This window comes from Lampris incognitus, chromosome 7 (assembly GCF_029633865.1).
Source record: "Lampris incognitus isolate fLamInc1 chromosome 7, fLamInc1.hap2, whole genome shotgun sequence".
Lineage (NCBI taxonomy): Eukaryota > Metazoa > Chordata > Actinopteri > Lampriformes > Lampridae > Lampris > Lampris incognitus.
The window spans coordinates 13,116,692-13,137,331 of record NC_079217.1 but is presented as its reverse complement, the minus strand read 5'-3'; the positions used below and the strand labels follow the sequence as shown (position 1 = coordinate 13,137,331).

The 20,640-nt window shown below is 44.3% G+C and overlaps 1 protein-coding gene across 2 annotated transcripts in view; it reads left to right on the top strand.

The window, feature by feature from the left end:
• Positions 1-18,352, top strand: part of LOC130115683 (SR-related and CTD-associated factor 4-like) — a 58,066-nt gene extending 39,714 nt beyond the window's left edge. For both annotated transcript variants that reach the window (XM_056283453.1, XM_056283452.1), the window contains exons 17-18: positions 16,661-16,799; positions 16,915-18,352. In XM_056283453.1, coding sequence (XP_056139428.1) covers positions 16,661-16,799; positions 16,915-17,372 — 597 coding nt within the window. In that variant the 3' untranslated portion in view covers positions 17,373-18,352. The remainder of the gene's footprint in view (positions 1-16,660; positions 16,800-16,914) is intronic.
• The last annotated feature ends 2,288 nt before the right edge of the window (positions 18,353-20,640 follow it).

Here is a 20,640-nt window from a genome sequence, read left to right as displayed (position 1 = left end):
TGGATAATATAAATCGTCAGAATTTAGCCAAGCTTTTGCTGTGCTGTCTTTCTCCACGTCGCGTAAGTGGTAGGTACAGAGGGGGAAAAAAGAAAAAGCCGGTGGACAATGACGAAAATATTTTGACCAGCTCACTTTCCTCAGTGGGACTTAACTGCAGGAATTGGAGCGACAGATGTCCCGTTATCTCTGCAGATGGAATCAGACACCAGGGTAAGAACAGACCCATGTTGATGCTGTTGAGTTGTGCATGAGAGCCCTTATAAAAAAAAAAAAGCGCTACCGCTACTCTCAAATGCGTGCAGTTTATCCCGTTGGTAGCATTTAATGCATTTATTTACTAATTTAAAATCCTTAATAGCACCGTCAGGTAATCCTGTGTTTTTGTTTTTTCTTTTCTTGAGTTTGTTGCTTGAGTTTGGTCTGGGTATATCCTAATGCCGGTTGTGATGATGGACTGCTTATATGCAGTCCTTTTTTTTGCTAGTTATCGTGTTACTGCAATCATTTCTTATTCGGAAGTAGATGCCTTCTCTTAACCCCCATGAAGCTGCAGCCATTTAAAGCCAGATTTTGATAATAATTAATTCCTCTAGTTTTTACCAAGCCCCCTTCCAACACCTGATTAAACTTTGGAGTTGCAGAAATGCAACAAAAAAGGGGCATAGTTTTGACAGATTTGTCCTGGATTTGAATATTATTGCCCATTGCAATAAAGGGCTCTGTCAAAAGGAGCTTCTCACATGCAGAGGTGGAAAACCCCGCTTCAGGAAGCAGAAGTACTAACCATGTATTTGCTCCACCCATGCACTAAACCAGCTGATTCTAATTAGCACACCACTTCAGCCAGTTAGGAGAACTAATTAGTGAAATCAGCTGGTTTAGTCCATGGGTGGAGAAAATACATGGTTAGTACTTCTACTTTCTGAAGCCGGGTTTTCCACCTCTGCGCACATGCAAACACAAGACGTTGTTTACACTTTCCTTCAGCCGTTATACATAAACTGTGTTATTGCAATCAGTTATTAGATAAATTATCAATAGGATCGTTTTGGCTCCTGGTTTGGTATAAAGAGAAGCTGGGCTAAACCCCCAGCTGATTGTATAGCAGTGATTATGATGCGGGTGGATATACATTACCACAAGCATAGCATAGCATACTTTGCTAAGCCACAAAGGATGGCTGTTCTTTATGGGAACCTCTTGGCATAGTAAGGAGACTCTGGGTAGACCTCAATAATTGCCACAACTGAGTAACACTATATAAAGCAAAAAATTATGTGCACTGGTGGCAGAAATCTATTATAAGGACAAACTATTTGTCATTTGAATTGATGAGATTGATTTTGAATTAAGGCAATAATGCGCTTTCCCATTAAGACCAAGTGGTGCTAATGGAGTCTTATTAATTGGCCAAGCGTTGCCCTATAAGATTGATAAGACTTTGTCATTACATTTTCAAATTCGTACTGCCAATTTTATACTTGTTCCCTTGACATCTACAAATGTCATTGACATGATTGCAATGGGTTTTCTTATTCAAAGTTGAGAACTTGGAGATAATGTGCTAATTATAGTTTTCCAAGATTAGTTTCTTCTTTTTAAATTTTGAGTTTTAAATGTGTTTATATAGTGGGGGCACGGTGGCCCAGTGGTTCGCCCTGTTGCCTCACAGCGAGAAGGTCTTGGGTTCGAACCCCAGGCCGTCCCAGGTCCTTTCTGTGTGGAGTTTGCATGTTCTCTCCGCATCTGCGGGGGTTTCCTCCCACCATCAAAAAGACATGCATGTTAGGGTTAATACTCCTGCTGTCTGGGCTTCTGGAAGGAAGTGGAGTTGGTCCCCGGGCGCTGCAGCTGCCCACTGCTCCTATACAATAGGATGGGTTAAATGCAGAGACAAATCTCATTGTAACCTGTACGATGACAAATTGAAGTGGCTTTCTTCTTACAAAAAGTACCAATAGTCTATCTGTAGAATAAATAAGGGAAGATAAAGTTTTTCTTGTCTACATTTGAGATTTTTCTTCAGTCAAACTTTTATTTTTTTATTTTTGGGGGGAATTCCCCCCCCCTTTCTCTCTAATTGTATCTGGCCAATTACCCATTTCTTCTGAGCTGTCGCGGTTGCTGCTCCACCCCCTCTTGCTGATGCAGGGGGGCTGCAGACTACCACATGCCTCCTCCGATATATGTGGAGTCGCCAGCTGCTTCGTTTCCCCTGACAGTGAGGAGTTTCACCAGGGGGACGCAGTGCGTGAGTGGATCACACTATCCCCCCCCCCACGCCCAGTTCTCCCCCCCACCCCCCACTGAACAGGCACCCAATCCGACCAGAGGAGGTGCTAGTGAGGCGACCAGGACACATACCCATTTCCAGCTTCCCACCCACAGACACAGCCAATTGGGTCTGTAGGGACGCGCGGCCAAGTCAGAGGTGACACGGGGATTCAAACCACAGATCTCCATGTTGGTAGGCAATGGAATAGACCGCTACGACACCCAGATGCCCCACACTTTTATTTTTTCATTCGCCATCTCATGATCCAAAGCTTAGGTCTTGTGTGTGTGTGTGTGCGCGCGCGCGCGCGTGCGTGCGCGTGGGCGGGCGGGCGGCGCAGTGGTTAGCGAGGTCACCTCACAGCAAGAAGGTCCTGGGTTTGAGCCCAGGGGTAGTCCAACCTTGGGAGTTGTTCCGGTTTGTCCTCTGTGTGAAATTTGCATGTTCTCCCCGTGTCTACGTGGGTTTCCTCCGGGGACTCTGGTTTCCTCCCACAGTCCAAAGACATGTAGGTCAGGTGAATCGGCCGTACTAAATTGTCCCTAGGTATGTGTGTGTGTGTGCTGTGTGTGTCAGCCCTGTGTGATGGCCTGTCGGCCTGTCCAGGGTGTCTCCCCGCCTGCCACCCAGTGACTGCTGGGATAGACTCCAGCATCCCCTCGACCCTGAGAGCAGGATAAGTGGTTTGGATAATGGATGAATCGGATAATGGAATATATATACATATATATATATATATATGGCGTTTTGTTTTTTTTAACACATCAATCTTTCTTAATCTATCTTACATATAAACAGTCCAAGAGTCTAAAAATATAATTTCCTTTGAGTTTTCTGAAATGTTATAATACGAGAAGACAAATACTAGTTGCACTGTTTGAAATCCTCACCTCTTACATGCATCTGAGCTGCTAATTTATACTTCTGCAAATTGTATGAATTGAACTTTTGATGTCTTATTCACTATAATGTCACACACAGTTCTGACACAGCTGAGGTGCTGATTCAAAAGTAACCACACCAAACAGAGTATACTATACTTTGAAGTGAGTGATTTTACTATCCTCAACAGTGGTGAAAGGAGTATAGGATGCAGTGTGCGACAGTCCCAGGTTTTGTCACCTACTTAAAGGAACAGTAAATGAATGATCAGTGGAGCCAGCCTGAGGCATGAACAGACTAAGCGTCTGTTTATGATCGAGGGCCCCATGGCCACTTGCACTTATGAATGGAGTGCTGGGACGCAGTTGGGGGGTACCCAAATCAAATTCTGCCTCAGGGCCCCTTACAGGCTTGGCCTGGCCCTGATCATCAGCTACCATCCATCCATCCATTTTCCGAACCACTTATCCTGCTCTCAGGGTCACAGGGATGCTGGAGCCTATCCCAGCAGTCATTGGGTGGCAGGCGGGAAGACACCCTGGACAGGCCAACAGGCCCTCACACAGGGTTGACACACACACATTCACATTCACACCTAGGGACAATTTAGTACGGCCGATTCACCTGACCTACATGTCTTTGGACTGTGGGAGGAAACTGGAGTCCCCGGAGGAAACCCACACAGGCACGGGGAGAACATGCAAACGCCACACAGGACGACCCGGGACGACCCCCAAGGTTGGACTACCCCGGGGCTCGAACCCAGGACCTTCTTGATGTGAGGTGACCGCGCTAACCACTGTGCCACCCAGCTACAATCCAATCTACAGTTAAAAGTCCGACTCACATCTTGTTGTCATTGCCAAAAACAAATTAATCACAGTCGAAGAAAGAAGACCTTTTTTGACAGACCTCTTAGATCAGTTAACTGATTCTAATGTTATCTTGCACTAAATGCTGTGCACAACATAAAAAGGAGCCTACCTGTCATGAAATACCAAGCCAATCAGGAACACTTCGTCATTTCACTTCATGTACTTATGTACATGAAATGAAATGAAATATCGTTTCCCCCAGCCCACAGCAGTGCAGCACAAAGAAAAAAACACATCCAAAAACTACTAGAACACATACGTATATCCAAACTAAGAACACATATATCCAAACTAGAACACATATATCCAAACTAAGAACACATATATCCAAACTAAGAACACATATATCCAAACTAAGAACACATATATCCAAACTAAAGACATATATCCAAACTAAGCAACAACAAAAATCACTGTCCAAGAGAACGAACACCAGCCAGGATGACTGTCAAAACGGCCGGTCTGCATGGGCTAGCAGTTAGCTTAGCCTGCCCACTCCCACATCCTGTCAGACCGCCCAAGGTGTTTCTTCTTCGGGCACAGCTCTGGGCAGGGCCGTGGTCCTTGGGCCCACCGGACGCAGCAGACCAGGCTCCCCCAGCCGATCCAACGCCAGCTCTCCCAGCCAGACACCCTCGACACACCTCCCCGCACTCCACACGATGACACCAAAACACAGTCAACACTAGGCGAGGCCGCTGCCAGACTGTCCTCGGTGTTATCGGAACTGCCGGTCTTCATGGGCAAGCAGTTAGCTTAGCCTGTCTTGCTTATGCGTCCTGTCAGACCGCCCTTGGTGTGTCCTCTTCGGGCGCAGCTCCGGGCAGGGCCGTGGTCCCTGGACCCACAGGACGCAGCAGACCAAGCTCTCCCAGCCATCAAACGAAGACACTTAACTTAGATGCAGACATGGACAAAGACATTGCATGGACAGTACTGGGTGAGGCCGCTGCAAATGTAAGTTCGCGCCGCCATCTTCTCACACCGGTACTGGGTGAGGCCGCTACAAACTTGAGTTCGCACCGCCATCTTCCCACACCAGAAGCGAAAATAAGATTTTATCCTTTTGCCCTGCCATAATCAAACTGCAATGATTTGGGGCTTGTGGCTGATGTTTACAGAAAAGTGGTAGGTAAAGCTGCATTTTGCAACATCAATTATTTTCATTAATTATCTCGGGTGGCATGTTGAATGTGGGCAGCACGGTGGCCCAGTGGTTAGCGCTGTTGCCTCACAGCAAGAACGTCCTGGGTTCGAACCCCAGGCCGTCCCAGGTCATTTCTGTGTGGAGTTTAAATGTTCTCCCCGTATCTGTGTTGAGTTTCCTCCTCCCACCATCAACAAGACATGCATGTTAGGGTTAATGCTCCTGCCTGTGCCCCTGACCAAGGCAACAGAAAGAGGAACTGGAGTTGGTCCCCAGGCGCTGCAGCTGCTCCTATACAATAGGATGGGTTGAATGCAGAGAACAAATTCATTGTAACAGTGCAATTCATTGTAAGAATACAATGGCAAAATAAAGTGGCTTTCTTTACTTCTTCTTTTACAACTATTTTGTGGGCACCTTTTGGTGTATGGCACTTTGAAAAATATATTACCTACTACTACTACCACTACTACTTTCAGTTGTGGGAAAATGCGGACAAAATTTGTTTCTTTTAAAATAGGTAGACTCCTTTCATCAATTTTTACAAAAGTCAAATATGTGTTTGCTGATGTGATAGTGACCATAGTTCAGTCAGTAGGAAAATATTTGCATAATTGTACTTAAGTAATTAGTGGGCTAGCTGAAAGCTGGCACACTTATGATCTTCCCCATATTTATCTTTATTGCGTGTTTATCTTTATTATTCCGTACATTTTTTGGACTCCTGCATACTTTGGGCTACAGAGACCATTCACATATCAAAATGTTCAGCTCTGTGAAGGCATTTGTGCTTACATTTAACTTGTTTTACAACAGTTTTTAAAACATTCAGCTTTTTTCAACAAATTTTTACAATGGGAGTAAATGGAGGGAATATTCAAATGCTCTTCAAACAAACTCCACTTCGGACTTCAACTCTGCATATTTTCAGCTAGAGGCGCCATTTAAATTTTAAACGGGTCACAGCACTTTCAGTGATTAAATGTACATTCTTTTTTTTAATCTTTTAGTTTTTGAATTATCACAGTAAGTTTTATGCTTTTTCCTCATGTTTGAGTTTATAATGGGTGTGTATTGAACAGAATGTCCAGCCCCACTCTAAACTTCAGCTGTTCTGCTTTACACACACACTTCACACTTTAGCCCTTATAAGTCTCACAAATTTCGCTTCCATACACAATGTATGTATTAAAAATCTGGAGAAATTTGTGCTGTTTCAGACAATGTGACTACCAAAGCACAGTGACTCACAGAATTTGAACTGCGAGCCACAAAGTGGCAGGAGCACCATCCATCTTCCCCATAGTCTGCAATACAAATTCAAAACTGGGTTTTCAGAGAAAAACTGAAATGACCTTTTACTTATATCGCTATAACGTCCCCAGTTTTGACTGTATTCGCCTACTTCTTGTGACACTCGCGGTGTAAACATCTAAGCTGTGTGATGTATAGTTTTTGAGATGCAAGCGTTTGTTGGGAGGGTGCGCCTCTGTAGAAAATGCATCGACAAGAAATTTTCAAAAATGAACTCAAGTTGCCATGGTGACGCACACAGGGGGAAGGGGAGAGGAAAAGTCCATTAGCACTGAGTCATGCTGTCTGAGAGACAGACAAGCACACACACACACAGGAACAGTCATGTATGAGATGCATTATAATGGGTGTGTGTGTGTGCATGTCATACATGGTATAGCATTGAGAACAGTGGTTACAAATATAATCAAACAGGGACACTTTACTAACTCCTGTGTTTACACTTAACCCAACACTTAAACAATTTTTACTCCTTACCTGGCACTCAACTAATGTCAGTAATTTGCACTGTTATCTGATTTCAAAGTCAGCTGTTCTGAAAATTGGGATAAACAACTGAAAAACGAATTTTTGGATTTCGTTTGTTATTCATGTTGCACTTACCCAATGTAAAACTCCTTACCTTATATTGAAAGTTCAACACCTTTCAGCACAGTGGCCCAGTGGTTAGCCCTGTTACCTCACAGCAAGAAGGTTCTGGGTTCGAACCCCAGGCCGTCCCAGGTCCTTTCTGTGTGGAGTTTGCATGTTCTCCCCGTGTCTGCGTGGGTTTCCTCCGGGTGCTCCGGTTTCCTTCCACCATCAAAAAGACATGCATGTTAGGGTTAATACTCCTGCCTGTGCCCCCGAGCAAGGCAATGGAAAGAAGAACTGGAGTTGTTTCCTGGGCGCTGCAGCTGCCAGCTGCTCCTATACGATAGGGTGGGTTAAATGCAGAGAATAAATTGCATTGTAACCTGTAAAATGACAAAAATAAAGTGGGTTTCTTCTCTTTTTCTTTCCAGTGAATTTCAGGTCATACACAAATTTTCAAATCAGCTGCTTGAAATTTAACTTGTGTTTTTGTCTCTTCTTTTGTTGATTTATCCTGTTTTTCATTGGAACATGCTTGTCTGGGTCATTCAGCCTTTCAGCTTCTCCAGACAATGCTATTCTGCTTCATGCTCAGGCAAAAACCTCTTCAGGTTCTAAAGAGTGTTTCTTTTGGGAATGCACTTCAGCTCCCAATTCTGCCAATAGGTGATTGTATTTCAGCTTCCGGTATTTTTCAGCAATGTAATGCATATCAGTTTTTTTAGCAGCTGCAGTTAAGATTCAGCATTTTCTGCTTTTTTAGGTGCTGACTTCAGCTTCCAACTCTGCCACCATTACACTTTAGCTTGCAGGATCTTCAGTAAAGCAATGCAATGCATTAGGGCTTTTCAGTTAATTCAGCTCAGAATTCAGCTTTTTTCAGCAATGCTTGGCAAATGGTTTCAGCTTTATGCTAACCCAGTTTCCGCAGAAACTGCACTTTAATAGTTCTTTTGCTGTAAAATATTTGAAATTTAAAAAAGACCTAAAAAAAAGATTTTACAAAGATGTAACCCTGTCTTTCAGGCAGTGAGCCTTCAGATGCCTAACTTCAGCTGCCTCTATCAAGAACAAGCTACTGATTAGCCAGCCATAGCGATGCCCAGAAAAGCTAGCTCGCCCATCCCACACAATTGGCGATTAGCACAACCATCTTTCCAACATTAAATTGATAAAAATGGTTCCATCCTGCAAATAATCACACTCGGAATAGGCGTGCTGCAGAAGGTTGTAACACAGACAGTGATATTAATGGCTTAAACTGTGTGCTTTCAGTCGAATAGTGCTCAGGGAACTTCCCTACCTTAAAAAATGCCAACCAAAACGAATCTACAGTTGCAGAGGACCCCAAAAAAAAAAAAGACTCAAAAAGACTACGGCAGAGCGTAACAGAAACACAAAAAGAAACACACGAACGCCAACTGCTGGCAAAGATATAACTCACTCCTTTACATCTACACACTCTGATGGCGTCTCAGACATCAGATATTAAAAGTCCACAATTCCCATAACTAAGTCATTAAATCATAACCATAAACAATAGTACTGGGGGGGGCAGCAAATGTGTGAAAAATGAAATACCAACTTGGTATTTCTGACCAAACTTTTAGCGTGAAATGCAAACCCTTGTGTGCCTAGAGTGATCTGTAGGGTACTAAAAATGACAGTTCTGGATGACCCCCTCAAATTTCAGTGTTATACTCAAAATAATTTGTATTCATGACTTAGTTAAGTATCCCCAGCTGACAAAAACTGCAATTTCTATGACCAGTAAACAATGCCAGAGTTGCTAGAGCTTAGCTCATACATTTAATTAATTTATTTTACTGTAAGGAAGTGGTGAGATGTGCAGCAGGAGTGAGGTATGTGTTCAAGGTGGAGGTCGGATTACATCAAGGATCGGCTCTGAGTCCTTTCTTGTTTGCAGTGGTGATAGACAGGTTGACGGACAAGATCAGGCAGGAGTCTCCGTGGACTATGATGTCTCGGGCGACACTGTGATATGTAGTAAGAGTAGGGACCAGGTTGAGGAGAGCCTGGAGAGGTGGAGGTATGCACTGGAGAAAAGAGGAATGAAAGTCAGTAGTAGGCGCAAAACGGAATACATATGCGTGAATGAGAGGGAGGACAGCAGAATGGTCAGGATGCAAGGAGTGGAGGTGACAAAGGCATTTGAGTTTAAATACTTGGGGTCAATTGTCCAAAGTAACGCGGAGTGCAGACGAGGTGAAGAGGAGAGTGCAGACAAGGTGGAGTAGATGGAAGAGTGTCAGGATTGATTTGCAACAGAAGAGTACCAACAAGAGTTAAAGGGAAGGTTTACAAGATGGTTGTGAGACTAGCTATGTAATATGGTTTGGAGAGAGTGGCACTGACAAAGACAGGAGGCGTAGCTGGGGGTGGCAGAGTTCCAAGATGTTAATATTTTCATTGGGAGTGACAAAGAAGGACAGGATTAGGAATGAGTATATTAGAGGGACAGCTCAGGTTGGATGGTTTGGAGACAAAACAAGAGAGACAAGATTGAGATGGTTTAAATGTGCAGAGGAGAGATGCTAGGTATATTGGGAGAAGGATGCTGAAGATGGAGCTGCCAGGGAAGAGGAAAAGAGGAGGTTTATGGATGTGGTGAGGGAGGACATGCAGGTGGTTGACATGACAGAGGAAGATGCCGAGGACAGGAAGAGATGTGTGTGTGTGTGTGTGTGTGTGTGTGTGTGTGTGTGAATTAATTAATTGTAAAGCGCTTTGAGTGGTTGTTGCAGCTAGAAAAGTGCTATATAAAATGCAACTTGATTGATTGATTGATTGATTGATTGATTGATTGATTGATTGATTGATTGATTGATTGATTGAAGAGGTGGAAATGGATGAGCTGCTGTGGTGACCGCTAATAGGAGCAGCTGAAAGGAGTCATCCATCCATTGTCCAAACCACTTATCCTGCTCTCAGGGTTGCGAGGATGCTGGAGCCTATTCCAGCAGTCATTGGGCGGCAGGCGGGGAGACACCCTGGACAGGCTGCCAGGCCATCACAGGGCCTGGCAGCCCTGTGAAAGGAAGGACTTTTGAAAGAAGTAAATTTTATTTGTATAGCCCAATATCACAAACTACAAATTTGCCTCTGGGCTTTACAGCAGTACAACATCCTGCCCTTAGACCCTCGCATCAGATAAGGAATAACTCCCTAAAAAAAAAAAAAAAAGCCTTTAACAGGGAGAAAAAAAAAAGAAATTTCAGGGAAAGCAACAGAGGGATCTTTCCAAAGACGGACAATGTGCAATGGATGTTGTGTTTACACAATTTACAGAATAAAACATTGAAAGTGGATAACAGAATTATAATGGAATTCTAAAATATATGAAGAATATAATGAGGAGGATGCCAAGCAGTGTCTAGACGCCACTGGAAAAGCCCAGGACCCAAGCCACATGACCACCATCACCTATTAGACAAAAAAAAAAAAGCCACACATCTGAGTGAGAGAAGGATATAACATTGAAACAGGATGACAAAATTGTATGGATTTACAAGTTATATAAAAAGAAAATGTGATGAGGGGGATGCCAAGCAGTATCCATGTGGCGACCACCATCACCACGGAGACCTGGGAGGAGGACAGACTGCACGTGCACACAAGCGAGACTCACATCACACCATTCACACACACAGAAGAAGAGAAAAGAGAAGACATCATTCCGAGAGAGAGAAAAGACGTGAGAGAAGAGAACAGTTTGCAGTAGTCAATCTATACGCTATAATCTCATCGGCATAACAGTGCTTGGTAAATTCATTGAGACAGGTGAGACAGAACCAACTTGCCATGCAGTACAGGCTGTGAAACACTGAAAGGCAACTATTGTAGTTTAAGGCAAAAAGATTAGTTTTAAGTTTGGATTTAAAGGATTCAACAGACTCTGATTGTGTGACAGTAGCGGGCAAGTTATTCCACAAGAACAGGGCCCGATAGGAAAAGGCGCTGCCACCAGCTGACTTCTTAATTTTGGGTACACACAGGAGCCTTTTGAGAGTGAAGAGCTCGAGATGGAATGTACAGTTTAAGGAGATCAGACAGTTAAGATAGGGCAAGCCATTTAGGGTTTTATAAGCCAGGAGAAGCACCTTGAAGTCTGATCTAACATGAATAGGAAGCCAAGGAAGGGGAGGGAGACAAGAATTGGTGTAATATGGTCAAATTTTCTAGTTTTAGCTACGATTCTAGCTGCAGCATTCTGAACCATCTGACCTGAAAACAGAACATTACAATAATCAAGTCTGGATGAAATAAATGCATTTATTAAGAGTCTCTGCGTCAGCCATGGGCAAAAAAGATCACATTTTAGCTATGTTACGTAAGTGAAAAAAGGCAGTCTTGGTGATTTCTTTAATGCACTTATCAAAGGAACGGCTGGGATTAAACATAACACCAAGATTTTTGGCTGCCACACTTTGTGTAATCACAGAGTTGTCAATTGTTATTGTTACTTGATCAAATTGGTGTCTGTGTCTAGCAGGGCCAACAATCAGCATCTCAGTTTTATCCGAATTTAAAAGCAGAAATTTTAATGACATCCAATTTTTCACTGCAGCCAAGCAGGCCTCTAAATTAGACATTTAAGTATGATCATCAGCCCTTATAAACACATACAGCTGTGTATCATCAGCATAACAATGACAATTTAATCCATGACTGCGTATAATTTGGCCAAGAGGTTAAATATAAAGAGAGAAATGTAGAGGGCCAAAAACTGAGCCCTGAGGTACGCCATAGCAGACACAATGTGTTCTTCTAGATAAGTAAGACTTAAGCCAAGAGACAGCTAAGCCAGAGACACCAAAATTACAATTTATTCTGTCTAATAGTATACAGTGATCAGTGGTCTCAAATGCTGCACTGAGGTCCAGTAGTAGAAGCACAGAAGTGGAATCAGATACCATATCTAGTAGAAGACCGTTCACCACTCTGGTCAGAGCAGTTTCAGCGGAGTGACAGGCTCTGAAAGCCAATTGAAAAGGTTCATATAGATAGTTTTCTTCTATGTGGGTTAGAAGTCTAGCATTGTAGGTCATAGGAAAGGCCAGATGTCTTTAAAAAGTTTTGCTGATAAAGGGTCAAGTAGGCAAGTAGTTGGTTTAGAAGCTGACACGAGCTTAGTCAAAGTATCAAGAGATAGTCTCAAAAGCTGTAATAACAGGGACTATCAGTGACTCATTGTATAGATATGAATTTGGTAAGACAGGATCTGCAGGAGTAGCTGGAGTTGAACTAATTTGTTTATGTTCTCATCAACCTTATTTCAGAAAAAGTCTAGAAACTCATGGGCTGTGAATGGTGAGCAGCAAATAGACAGCTGCTTTGTACTAAGTGTAGATACAGTGTCAAAGAGAAATCTGGGGTTATGTTTATTAATACTGATTAAGCGAGAGAGATACACTGCTTTTGCAGTAGATAAAGCACACTTGTATTTCAATAAACACTCATGCCAAGATAGGTAAAAAAAAAACTTCCAGTTTTGATTTTCGCCATTTACGTTCCAGTCTCCTGCAGGCCCGCTTAAGAACATGTGTCTCATCGTTAAACCAGGGTGTAAGCCTCTTTAGTCACCTAGCTCTGGTAGAGAGGTGCAACTGAATTGATGAGACTAGAGAGGGCCACATTTAAGTCACTAGTGAAATTTTCAACAGAGTCAGGCTCTACAGTGAAAGGAGCCAAGACTTCAGGCAGCTGCTGGCCAAATGCAGCAACAGTGGATGGACCAGTGTGGTGAGTGACAATTACATATGTGCGGACATTAACTGGACAGGCCAATAATGCTTCAAATTTGATGCGAAAATGATCTGACACAGCAGATGTGGTTGGCAAGACATTCAGATCAGAAACAGCTATCCCATCAGGGGTGTTACCACTGCAATGAGTCGACTCTTGAACTAACTGAGCGAACCCAAAAGTATCAACAAGTGCCAGAAGGGCTCTACTTAGAGAATCAGCAGCCTTATTCAGACAAATGTTGAAATAACAAAGAATTAGAATCTCATCAGAGTGAGTAACAAGACCTGAGACAAATTCTCCAATTTTTTCAAGAAATTGTGTTATAGACCAAGCTGTCAATCTGATAATCTATACTATGAGAAATTCCCTGGCTGAACGTATTGACTCCACATCTGTACTAGATTTAAACTTAGCGGGCTTTCTGATCAACTGCAACCTGGTGAATGATAAGTCCGAAACTAAATGTAGACTGCTATCTATATTGCTAGACAAAAGAGTGGCGCCGTCCCCAGTAGGGTGAATGCCGTCCACTTTCAACAGGTAAGGGCGGCCCCAGAAAGAAGGCCAGCCAAATCCCTGCTCATTACAGTCATGAACCAGCCAGCGGTTCATTGAGGTGAGCATACTGTACATCTCATCATTACCCCTCACGGGTAAGGGACCAGAGACAATGAATTGTTGCCGACACATCTTTCTGGCAAACTCAAGTGTCCTGACTAGGCTGGCTTTTGTGATTTCGAATTGCTTCATCCTAGCATTATTGGTGCCAACATGAATAACAATGTTGCTGAAAGTAGTGGTGCTGTGTGCCTGGGTTCCCGGTTTCTCCTTCTGTGATGTCAGCACCCTAAGATTATCCTCTATGTCAGAGACTCTGGCTCTGGGTAAACAGTGAACCAAGGCTGGCAAAGCTAATCTGATATTGCGGGTAATGGAGTCTCATCACTAGCGTGCATTGCTTTACTCTGTCGACAGGAGCGGGAGAGGCACGCTGGCCAGTAGGACTACCAACAGGGCTGGTGAGGGTTGATACCGGCTTACAGTCGGGAGAAGTGACTGCCACACGTTGGGTGGCTTGCTTTTGCGAGCCTTCCCACGCCGTTAAATGGAGACAAACTCCACCGCATCTGCCGAGGAGGCTGAGCTAGTGCTAACAATAGCAGGTCTCTTCAGTTCCTTGTTAATACTGTAGACCCTTACGTGTCCCTCCTCCAGTACCTGTGATATACTTCCGACAAAATTTTCAAAATCCATCCTCCTTGTCTTAGGTCCCAGCCTGCTCTCTATCATCAACTGCTCACTCACATCCAGGTCTGTACCTGACTACTTTAAAATTGCCTGTGTTCATCCCCTCCTGAAAAAACCCTCTCTTGATCCAGTAAGAGTAGGGAATTATTGACCAATTTCCAAACTTCCTTTCTTATCCAAAATCCTTGAAAAATATGTTGCGGACCAAATCCTGCAACTGACTGAGGGTCATAACATTTTCGATAAATTTCAATCCGGCTTTCGTCACAAGCATAGTACTGAGACTGCATTACTAAGAGTGTCCAATGACATTCTTATGCATGCTGATAAAGGTGAATATTATTGTCCCAGATTTAACTGCTGCCTTTGATACCGTCGATCGCGCCATCTTACTTGATAGGTTGGAGAACTGGGTTGCCATTTCTGGTACAGCGTTAAGTTGGTTTCGCTCTTATCTGACTAATAGATGTTTGTATTAACAATCTTGTATCCTCATCAGCTCCCCTACTGTGTGGAGTCCCTCAGGGGTCTGTCCTTCGGCCAATCCTTTAAAAGCACTATATAAATAAAATGTTGCTTGCTTGCTGTCAGGCCCAGGGCTAAGGCTATCTTGAGGGTTGGCCCGTCACGACTAACGTAACCCTAGCCAAAAGAAGCTGCTCTAACTCACGGACATGTCTCGAGTAGACAACCTATCTGTAACTGCGGAAATCACCACACACCATCGTTTTAAAGAGATACTTTCATGCTGTTTCTGAGCTCATTTTTAACACGGGTGGTTTGAATTACAACTGAAAGGTAGGTGTGGTTTTATGATTTTATAGCTATTGGCTACTGAACTTCAGCGTGGTCGTGTAGGTCTGGCTGGGTGGGCTGAACACTGGGGCTAAACCGCTTGCCACGTGTCATAGAAAAACGAGAAATTCACTGGTGACAGCGCCCTTCCTGCTCTGTCGTCACTTTAAAAAAAAAAGGCGAGCGACGAGACCACCGGCAGCAGCTTTGAGGTTGAGGATGTGGAAGTGGAAGACGATTCCTTTGGAAGTTGACTACTCACCTCACTAATAGGTTGCTCAGCCATATTCCTTCGAGCCAAAAGGGTATGTCTCATGCCCTCTATGCTAATGGTGATTCGTGACAAGGCAAGTTACCACATTTTAAGCTACTGATGAAAGTCAGGAACAATACGGAATACCTATGCGTGAATGAGAGGGAGGACAGTGGAATGGGGAGGATGCAAGGAGTGGAGGTGACGAAGGTGTATGAGTTTAAATACTTGGGGTCAACTGTCCAAAGTAACGGGGAGTGCAGAAGAGAGGTGAAGAAGAGAGTGCAGGCAGGGTGGAGTGGGTGGAGAAGAGTGTCAGGAGTGATTTGCAACAGAAGGGTACCAGCAAGAGTTAAAGGGAAGGTTTACAACATGATTGTGAGACCAGCTATTTTATATGGTTTGGAGACTGATGAAAAGACAGGAGGTCGAGGTGGCAGAATTGAAGATGCTAAGATTTTCACTGGGAGTGACAAAGAAGGACAGGATTAGGAACGAGTATATTAGAGGGACCGCTCAAGTTGGACGGTTTGGAGACAAAGCAAGAGAGGCAAGATTGAGATTGCTTGGACATGTGTGGAGGAGAGATGCTGGGTATATTGGGAGAAGGATGCTGAATATGGAGCTGCCAGGGAAGAGGAAAAGAGGAAGGCCAAAGAGGAGGTTGATGGATGTGGTGAGGGAAGACATGCAGGTGGCTGGTGTGACAGAGGAAGATGCAGAAGACAGGAAGACATGGAAATGGATGATCTGCTGTGGTGACCCCTAACGGGAGCAGCCAAAAGTAGTAGTAGTAGATGTGGGTGAAGATGAAAGCAATGGATCTCAGGCTAGCAGATTAAGACTATTTTGCCGACCACTGATAATACTATAACTTTTAACAATAACGAATGAAATAAACAATGAATGAAATAAGAATTTTTAGAATTTGAACTCTTTTTAATATAATGTAAATTTTTACTGTTTTTAAAAAAATTGTTTCTTATAAGGGGGATAAGGTTATAAGGTTGGGGGGGATACCTGCAGTCAGTTGAGACTGACGAAGACACTTGGATGAGTGATGAAACGTTTCTCCCACTAAACGTTGTGTCCGGATGAACTGATTCACCTTTCTGTGATTTCCTTACCTGGATTGTTGAGCATGCATAAAGATGATACCAAAGGGCAAAATGTACAGAGTGATTAAAACCAGTTAAGACAAATGCAATTAGAGTCAAATTCAGTAGCTTGCGTATGAAGGGATTCTTTTTTCTTTTTTTTCTTTTTTTTTTGTAAACCTGTCCCTGTACATATGAGGCGTAAGGATTTTTGAAAAATCATCAGTTTGGTCCACTTTTGTTACTTGAATATGGTACGCCCCAGATCCAAGAATGCGGGCCGCTGTCCCACCACGAAGTATTATGCTATGAATTGTTGAAATCCTGAGAGAATTCCTTCTTTATCAGCAGGTACAGTTTTAAGGCTTTCTTGCTGGCTGAACGTGACTCTTAAATGAGATGCCCCTGTTTGTTGTCTGTGTCTTCCAGGTGCCAACAGTTCAACAGGCAGCATCCATGGTGGGGTTAGGTGCTTTTGCTAGACACATTTTGCCTCCAACCACATCTATGCCTCCAGGAGGACCCACTTTCCTTCCAGCAGGGTTCGACCCTACAAAGTTACTACCAGGTCAGGCCTTTGGTAGGAAAATAAGTCTTTGTTTGAAGAAAACATGTGACAAAATAGATGCACAGAGATAGACAGATCTTTTCATCACAGCTGATATTTGTGCCTTTTTTTGCAGGCTTTTCAGCCACTGCCGCTGCAACAGGATCCGGAAACACGATGGAAAACTCATCCAAAGATACGACAGGAAACAGTGGCACATCGTCTGATGCAAGCCCTGATCTACATCTAGGATCACCAGTTGCAGCAGTGATGAACCTGCCACTCCCACTGGACATGCAGGGCCTGGGCCCGGGTATGCCACATGTCCAGCATTCACCTGGTGCGCCAAACCCTCATCTACCTCCATTCCTCCCACTTCCAAACATGCCATCCATCCCCCCTCAAATGATGCCTGGTGGTCCAGTGTTCCCACCAGATAGGTTCAGGATGCAAATGCCCTTCCATCCCCATGTACCACCATTCCCCCAGCGGCATCCTTTACAACCTGAAGAGATGGATGACAGAAATGGAAGACTTTTCCGAAATGGAAGTCCAGGGTTTCGGTACCCAACCTATCCCAGGGGAAGGTGGTAAAGATTGGTTGAAAGATGGACCCAAAGGAGACAATAAGCCACTATGACACGTACAAATACCGAACAGGATACTTGGCTCACAAAGACCATTGTGAAATGATTCCAGAGTCCTGTGGTCAGAGAGACTTCATTTACAACCCCAGAAACATGTTTTGTTGTCAATCTGGCAACCAAAACGATTTTGAACGTTGTCCTCGCAAACAACTCCTACCACTTGAAAACTGTGAAAGAGTTCAAGCTGGTTCTGTTAATATTGTTTATACTTGTAGGTGTTTAATACCTTTTTTGTATATTTGAAATCTTGTTTAGTTTGCTGTTTGGACTGTCAACTTGGTTGGTAGAGGACGAAGAGGCAATGTCTGAATGTTCTCATTCATCCAGGTCATGGTTATCCAAAGGAGTTGAATCAAGTGCAACTGGATACCAAGTCCAGTTGCACTTGATTCAACTCCTTGGGACAAAGAGGCAATGTCTATTTTTTTTGTCTTGTCCTTTACCACAGTTGGTTTGTGTTGTGTAAAAACGGAGTGGAAAACCTTACTTTACACATTTCGCCATTCACATGTGATTTTGTAAAACGCTTTTGTGTGAAGCCAATTTCTCATTCATCCCTGTCACAATGAGAGAGGTTGCTGCTGATATGTGGAATTTATATCCCAACAGCAGGGGGGTATAGCAAACCTTGTTACCATCCCCCACATACTGGGGTCGAACCTCGTGCTTTTACGGTGGGAGTCAGATTTTAAGGGAGGGTAGGGTTCAGAATACCGACCTTCCTCTAATAATGATACGTCATATACTCTTGGGATTAGCATGGCCCTGTTTCTCGGATGTAGTGCTATGATAATCGAAATAACTGTTTATGGCAGTAGTATGTGTGTGTTTTTTTTTGCTTTTTTTTTTTTTTTGCTTAGTTCCTGTAGAATTCACTTGCAGCTGCACTGTCATCTAGTTCATTCATATTGTGTGCACATCAATTAAAAGACGTTTACTCATTCGTGAAGTTGTTACCTGTTTGTGGAGGTGGAGTAGCGCGTAGAGTAAAATAACTAAATAAATAAATCGGACCGGGCCGGGCCGGTGAGCACGAAAACGATATCAAACTGAAACGTGAGCCTGCTACGTACGGTCGGTCGGTCACCTGAAGGGGTTTTTGGGGACGCGCTTCGACCCCGCGGTTCGCACACGCCCATCTAAAAAAAAAAACCAAAAAAAAACAAACGACCGCAGCCGATTGGACGACGTGGAGGAGAGTGGCAGTCTCGCCGCCCAATCGGGTGCCGTCTCCGGGAGCTGTAGGCTCCGCCCCTCCTAAACAACACGCATGGTCGGTGAGCAGACAGGAGCGGCAGGATCAAGTGATGCGGACGGTGGAGCGCCGGTGTGCGAGAAGTGGCCTCACCATCCGGACGCCGCCGACGCGATGACAGGTATGCGTGGAAAAACACGACGGCGACGATGATGATGATGATGATGATGATAGCGACGTCCCAGTCATGGGGAAGATGAATTGGCTTGATGTGTAACGCACCTCATGGGTCCTGCCGCCGTTTACATAACCGCGTCCGCGAAATCGTACCAAGTTTTGAAACCGAGACAAGACAGCGCCTATATATCTCGCGCCGTGTGACTGGCGTGGTCATCCGGGCAGCCGGTCCCGTATATACGTGGGGCATCAGGCGTCTGGAGGTGGCCGCCGGCACCAGATCGTGTTCGGCTCAGTCACCCTCCAGTTTTCTTGCGGAATTGATCATCAATGGAAGGGTTGTTGCCGTGGCCGGGGGGGGGGTTCGCGTTTGTCCAGTCATCCCAATGCCGTCTCAAAGACGTTCAAGTGCCGTCTTGCGCGGCACCACTGACTCAGTTCACTCGCAGTCATTTGGCGAGGGACGTTGACTAAACAGTACATGCAATTAACACGGGGGGGGGGAGCGGGGCGACTGTTTGCTTTACCTTTGCAAGGTTTTGTATCACCCATAGTGACCAGAGATGTCGTTTATTCGGTATGAAGCGTGCAGCGCATTGAAGGAGGGCGGCATGCAGTCCGGTTATTGAAGCACGGAGCAGAGTTCCTGCACAATTCGTGCGTGTCGCGTGCCAGTGCCCTCCGCCGAATTAACGCCGTCTCCACTTTGGAATGAACACAGACATGTCGTGCGCATTGTTCAGAGGAGACAGGCGTAGCTCCTCTGTGCATTTGTATATCATTCAGTGACCTTGCTGGGCGACAGATGCGCTGTGTATCCTTGTCACAACGCTCATGTCTCCACATGGTCGTCGTGACATGCTTGGCACATGTAGTTGACGTGTTAGTAGCGCGCAGGTGAAGGTGGCGAGGCTTTGAGGTGTTTTACGCCCCATACAGAATGGGGGGTGAGTTCTCAAGGAGAGTAGGCCTGAACAACATCCTGGAAATGCTAGCTGTTTGGATAGAAACAGGGCTAAAAAAAAACACACAAAAAAAGCAAAAACAAAACATAGGAGTTACCCAAGTGTGAGATTGTAGATGTGAGCCTTGGCCCTGATGTGTGTAACTCCCAGCAACTACAATTGAATTGCAACATGTAGCAAAGGATATTTTGGTGCTGTGCATCTTGATTGCCGAGCATCGCATCATTACGCTGTTTTCAAATCATATTGTTTGACCCTGTGGGAAGGCATTCCTATTCAGGGTCGACAAATGTGTTTATGCACCTATTTCACAGTGATTCGTGCATACAACTACATAACACCCCACTGAGGATAGTTCTTGTTATGATACTGTTTGATTTTAGATGTTGCATACCTGTTCTGTTGCATTTATTGCTATTGAGAAAAACAGATAATAGGTAGGTAAGGTATAGCAGATGTTCCCTTCCGAGTTAAAAGTCACAAATGAAGTCTTCAAGGTACTTATTACGGGAAGTGTTAAAACTGGAAAAGGCTTAAACAGCATATTGAGTGCACTGGTTTGCCTGGAGCCGAGTGTCGTAGGTAGAAGGGGGGGAAGCCACGTGGACCATGCTGCACAATGGCTTCAGTTCTCTGAGTCCTCAGGGCTGTAAACAGAGCCCATCTGTGTGACATGTCTCTACAGAAAGCTCTCTCCCTGTCTCCGTCTCTATCTGTCTCTCTCATACAGTCTCTCCGCAGGGGTCAGGTTAAGACTAGTTTGGTTTCCCTCTGGCCTGTGTCAACGCTCATTTAACTCCCATCAGCTGACATGCTCCTTCTAGAAGATGTCAAATGTTGACCATCTCGAGGCAAAGTAAGGTCCATCTGTGTTAACC